The sequence below is a fragment of the Austrofundulus limnaeus genome, unplaced genomic scaffold (genome assembly GCF_001266775.1).
Source record: "Austrofundulus limnaeus strain Quisiro unplaced genomic scaffold, Austrofundulus_limnaeus-1.0 Scaffold362, whole genome shotgun sequence".
NCBI lineage: Eukaryota > Metazoa > Chordata > Actinopteri > Cyprinodontiformes > Rivulidae > Austrofundulus > Austrofundulus limnaeus.
Window position 1 is genome coordinate 194679 of NW_013952764.1, and position 5498 is coordinate 200176.

At 40.8% G+C, this 5498-nt stretch overlaps 1 protein-coding gene across 1 annotated transcript; it reads right to left on the minus strand.

Annotated features, from left to right (window-relative positions):
• Positions 1–2906: 2906 nt before the first annotated feature.
• sox21b (SRY-box transcription factor 21b) lies at positions 2907–5013 on the minus strand. The gene is made up of 2 exons (XM_014023289.1): positions 4742–5013; positions 2907–4609 (listed from the first exon to the last, which is right to left on the minus strand). The coding sequence occupies exon 2, from the start codon at positions 4588–4590 to the stop codon at positions 3859–3861; it is 732 nt and encodes a 243-aa protein (XP_013878743.1). The 5' UTR covers positions 4591–4609; positions 4742–5013; the 3' UTR covers positions 2907–3858.
• Positions 5014–5498: the final 485 nt, after the last annotated feature.

A 5498-nucleotide genomic window follows, 5' to 3' on the forward strand; every position in this document is an offset into this window, starting at 1 on the left:
TATATATATAAAGATCCATCTCAGGCCGTTGAAGCCAGGTGATAATCCGTATGCTTTTTGGGGGGCAGCCCTCGGCGAATTACGGATAAGTGAACTATTGTGCATCACTCTGAGGTCAACACGGTTGCACTGGTGATACATATGTATGTTCATTTGCCTAATCTCACTTCTACAAATGTCTTACAGGCACATAAAGGGTTTAACACTCGCACATAATGATATCAGGGCATCAGGCGGGCGGCTTACGAAAACATGAGGCAGCCATGGGTTTAAATCTTACATTGAAAGATTCATACTTCTTGTCAGTACATACAGTAAAAAAACACTAAGGCGTGTAATGTGAGGAGGTTTAAATTTCTCATTTTAAAAGAATATCTTGATTCCAAAGAATGTCGTGCATTTTGCTCACATCCAGGATGCTCATTAACATCTTGAGGAGGCCTAAGAATTTATTACGAAATAGTAAAAATTCAAGATGTCATGGATCACTTAACAAAAGTCTATGGGTTTTTTTCGAAGTTGTGCAGAATTTTAAACATTTAAAGTGTTATGAAAGTGTAAAATAAAGGTTTCTCACTGATTAACTCTTTTTCTGCGTTTTTCTTTTTTCACCTTCAAATGGTTTCTCTTGAATTTAAATTGTGAATCTCATCAGATTGTTGTTAATGAGTAAAGCTTTTAATGAAACAGATGAACTGCTTGAGCTATTTTTTTTATATTTCATCAACCTAAATAACCTCTAAAGACATTTATATGATTGCTGTTTAGAAAGGCAACTTCTCATCTTTTTAAAAGGTTTTTAACTAAAGTCAGTGATTTCCATCCTTAAACACCCTCCCTGTGTTTAAAATGTCAGTGTAACTAATACTAATACTTGACTGCCAGCTCAACAAGACTGAGTGTTAAATTAAAGCTTTTTCCATGTGAACAACTACAGCTTGGGTATATCCTCTGTGTGCTCACATTCAGCCCCATCAGAGCCAGATCTTTATCATCAGGCAGCTACTTCGACTCAGTTTCCACTTAGAAACACAAAACAGTGTGTTCAATGTGTTTAATGTTCAGTGTGTTTAATGATGAGGAGGCTGAGGTGTGCTTTAAAATAATTTGAGGAAAACACGACGACAAAGGCATCAAAACTGGAGAAAAAATCCAACTGAATGTGACACAAACTTAAATTTAATTTGTTCAAATAAACCAATTACGTCAAAATTTCGTAAGAAAAAAAGCAAAAAATTTTGGGGGGAAATTTTGAATCAAAAACTTTCTCAAACTTTTTTGTCTCTCTTTCTGTGCATTCTCAACTTTGCTGTTCAGTTCCCATCTTTGACCAAAAAAAAAAAAAAAAAAGACATAGGCTATCCATTCAAAAGGCATTTAGTCCATTTCTTTCTTGGCCGGTAAACCTATTCATCAATTGTTCTGGCTTGTAGATTGCATTCTAATGCTAATCTAGCATGTTAAATATCTTTTTGTTCCCCCCTTTTCACCATTTTGTCATTCAGTTTATCCAGTTTTGGCCACCCATTTTATTTATTTATGCGCCTGCTTCCATTCATGCGCTCATGTATTTTTTATTATGTTGTTTCACTGTCATGCAGTGTCAACTCACTCCATTCAGTGTGGGCTACTTGAAGGGCTCAGAGGGACAAAGCGTGTACACATTGCACCGCTATTCACTCCGGCCAGCTGGATCGACTGAAAGAAAAGAAAAAAACCTTGTGAAAAGAAATCCTCCACAATGGCCACAGAAGGAGTGGACAATGCTAACAGTTTTCCAAATACCACTGATTGCTTTCATCACAATGAGGGAAAGCAGCCGCTTTTGCTGAGCTCCACTTCAACAAACAACACCCTCACAAAACCTCCCAACCCACGTTTTGTTCCCAGACAAAACCTCCTCGACCGTCTAAACGCTCCCAGAGCTGGAAATAAGAAAAAGTTCTTTCAGCTTTCTTCCCCCCTCCCCTTTTTTTCTCCCTTCTTTAAGGAAAAAAAAACAATAAAGAAGGGTGAAGAAAGTGAAAGGAAAAGGCCCGGAACTTGTAATTCAGGAGACATTTTTCTTTGACTGACCGTTATTTTTAAAATAAATATTTATTTTACTGAAAATCAGAAAGAACTCACTGTCAGATAGTCAACAAATTCAAACAGGAAAAACAAAACACTTTTTTTTTGTTTTGTTGTGTTGGATTTTTCCCCACATCGGTATTGTGCGTTACTCTAGAAGGCCCAAGAAGAAGAAAAAGAAAGTTTTGCGGAGGGAAGCCATGGAGGTGTTACAATGGAGAGCACAGAGCTGAAAAGGTTTAATTAACCATGRCGGAGATAATTATCCCTGGACTGTCCAAATTAGTTTTGCATAATCGCTCCGGTCCGTATGAATTCATCTGTCGGTGAAGAAGAAGTGGGATTGCTCAGTTTTTTTTTTTTTTGTTGTTGTTGTTGTTTTTATCTTTTTTTAAAACGTGGTATAAGATTTAACAGACTTGAAACACCTGCTGTAAACACACACAACAGTGTTTTCTCCAAAGGTGCCCCCTTTTTTTTGTTTAAACTGAACCCACTTTGTTTTTCCTTCTCAGGCTCGCCCCTGTTCGGTAGCCTAAAATACAACCTGAAAGCTAAGACACAGGTTTTGTTTTCACAATTAAAATTGTGACAAATAAAGGTGTGCGTTTTTTTTTTCCTTTCTTTTTTTTTTTTGGCTCTTGACAACAATGAGCTGATTTAGATTTCCCACCCACCCCCTCACCAGCAGCAATGCCATTCAAAACTCGGACAAAAGCGGCCTTTGGAGGATACCTTACACTTCACCTGGACTGAGAGGAGCAGGAGGGGGGGAAAGGGAAAAAGAAAAGATACCAATCTTGTTCAGCTCATCAAGAACTACAGCTGCGATTCCCTTCTGTTTTAATCCAAATAGGCTTTATTGTAGTCCTTTTTTTTACCTTTCTTTTTTTTTTGGCTTAACAAGTGAACAGTTTGAAGTACATAACGGAGGTTAAAAGAAAACACAAAAAAACATTACAAATTCATTAAGAGTTAGTTAAAAATGTCTCTTTTTTATGTTGCTGCACATGATACGAAGAAGGGGGGAAGAGGAAGTGGGGAGCAAAAAGAAGATTATAAACCTGCAAAATAAACTTATTTTTTTCCCCTCATAGTCAAAACGGTTTTCAAACTGGAATCGAGTAACACCTTTGAGAATAAATTACATCCTTTCAGATCCATGTGCAAATAGTTTTGTCCGTTCTTTTTTTTTTTTAATCATCTTGGGTCACCATAGATTCCACTAAACAATAAATATTACAGACATCTATATAAAAAAAAAGAAAGAAAATATAGGTACACTGGTGGTTTCTAGGGGAATAGGTTCCTGCATGGGCCCCATATGTCCAACACTAAAAGAACTAAAGTCATTTTATCTGTACACATTTACAGTCCATTATTTATCTGAGAGATGTGGTCCTGATGAGAGAGAGCAGGGGGAGGGGGGAGGGGGTCCACTGATTCCAACAGGTTTGACAAGCAGGTGGGAAAAGAGCAAAACGGACCATCTTTTCCAAAGGGGAAAAAAAAATCACCCAATGCTCTGCCATCCGTCCCTAAAAATCTGTGTTCAGTCCTGCAGGTTGTGATAATAGATTAGAGAGTTCTCTAAATAAGCATTACCTTAAAGATAAAGGCATTAAAATGTACATACACATGTGATATCTGAGACGACGAGCACTTCATCACATGTTACAAGTTTGTGCATGCATAATTATAAAACTCTTGCATGGATAACTCGTTTTTTCTCTCTCTCTTCTTTTTCTTTTCTTCTTTYGTTTTTGCGCACTCTCCAAAGTGGGCCTATCATAACGCCGCGGCGTACGCGGGGTACGGTTCAAGCTGAGGTTTCCCCATCCCCGGGAGCAGGATGTACGCCAAGGGCGGCTGGAGTCCCGCTGTGGGCCAGGCCGAACAGTTACACGGGATCATGTAGCCCGGGTTGCCCGGGGACGGGTGGGAGTGGGTGTGCGTCCCGCCGCCCACACCGCCCGTCCCGGAGAACGCGCCCCCGGGCGGGTAGCCCAAAGGGGAGGCGTAGGGGAACGAAGGAGGGGAGAGCTCGGTCATCTTGGAGCCCAGGTCAAAAAATGAATAGGGGTTCGTGGACATGGACGGGTTGAAGAAGACCCGGGCCGCCGCGGCCGCCGCGGCCGCCGCCTTGTCCGGGTTCCCAATGACCGAGTCGGAAAGCGCTCCTCCGGCGAGTCCGTTAATCTTCAGCGCGTCGTGCTCCCCGAGGTTGTAGGGCACCGGGAAGGAAAACTTATCTTTCTTCATCAGGGTCTTGGGCTTCCGCCTCGGTCTGTATTTGTAGTCGGGGTGCTCCTTCATGTGCATGGCTCTCAGCCGCTTGGCCTCGTCGATGAACGGCCTCTTCTCCGACTCGGTGAGAAGTTTCCACTCCGCTCCCAGTCTCTTGCTGATCTCCGAGTTGTGCATCTTCGGGTTCTCCTGGGCCATTTTCCTGCGCTGGGCTCTGGACCAGACCATGAAAGCGTTCATCGGACGTTTGACGTGATCCATTGGTTTAGACATGCTGGGGGGGTCAAACTCTCTGAAAGAAAACACAATCAGTCAAACTATTAAAACATTTCCAAAACTGCTCTAAAACTACAATGAAGTCAACTTTTTTTGTTATAGAATATTTAATAAAAAAGATCCACAGCTGGTTTGTTGGATGACTTACTTCAAACTTCAGTTCTTCATCCCTTCCGATGATTTTTATTATCCTCTGAAATGTTCAAGTGGCGGCGTCTTTACGAGCGCGCAAATCTTTTCTGCGTCATTGTAGCGTCCAGGAGTGAAGCGCCGTCAGGAAGAGAAGCAGAAGAAAAAGAATAAGAAAAAAACACCTCGGTCTTGTTCTCCTCTTGTCGCCTGAGACGGTTCTCCTCTCAGCGAGCAGCAGCACACACAAGTGGATGTCAACTCCCGCGCGCCCCATGTGAAATACACGGATTGTGTGGCAGGTGGTGAAAGTGGCACCGACGCATGCGCACTGAAGTCAAGCAGCGCAGCGGTCTGTGGATGCATTTATTTTATATTTATTCCATTTTCAGTRCGAGTTTACTAAGCAAACACTCTCAGTAATATCTCAGTGTGTAATCAAATATATTTGTTTCTGTCCTCTGTAGCCTACAGCTTATTTAAGAGACTTTAAAAACCGCATTTAGCAAAATAAAATTAAAACAGCTGTTCAATTTTAAAAAAGTAATCTGAATTACCTGAGGATAGCAGCTTTTGTGAGACTTTTTGAACGTTTGTGCAGGTTGTGGAGAGAGAGGCAGCATATAAACTGATTTATGAACTGATTTTACAGAAGTTTTGTTAACTTTTATTAAATAAGTACTATTCGTTTTTATTTATTATTATTATGCGTTTTACCGGTTTTCCTCTCAGTTCTATTTGTTTATTTGAATAATCCACTTTCTCACAAATCAGGG

What these genes read in the sequence shown, in the direction of transcription:
- sox21b (XM_014023289.1), bottom strand. Translation starts at nt 4,590, where the DNA reads ATGTCTAAACCAATGGATCACGTCAAACGTCCGATGAACGCTTTCATG.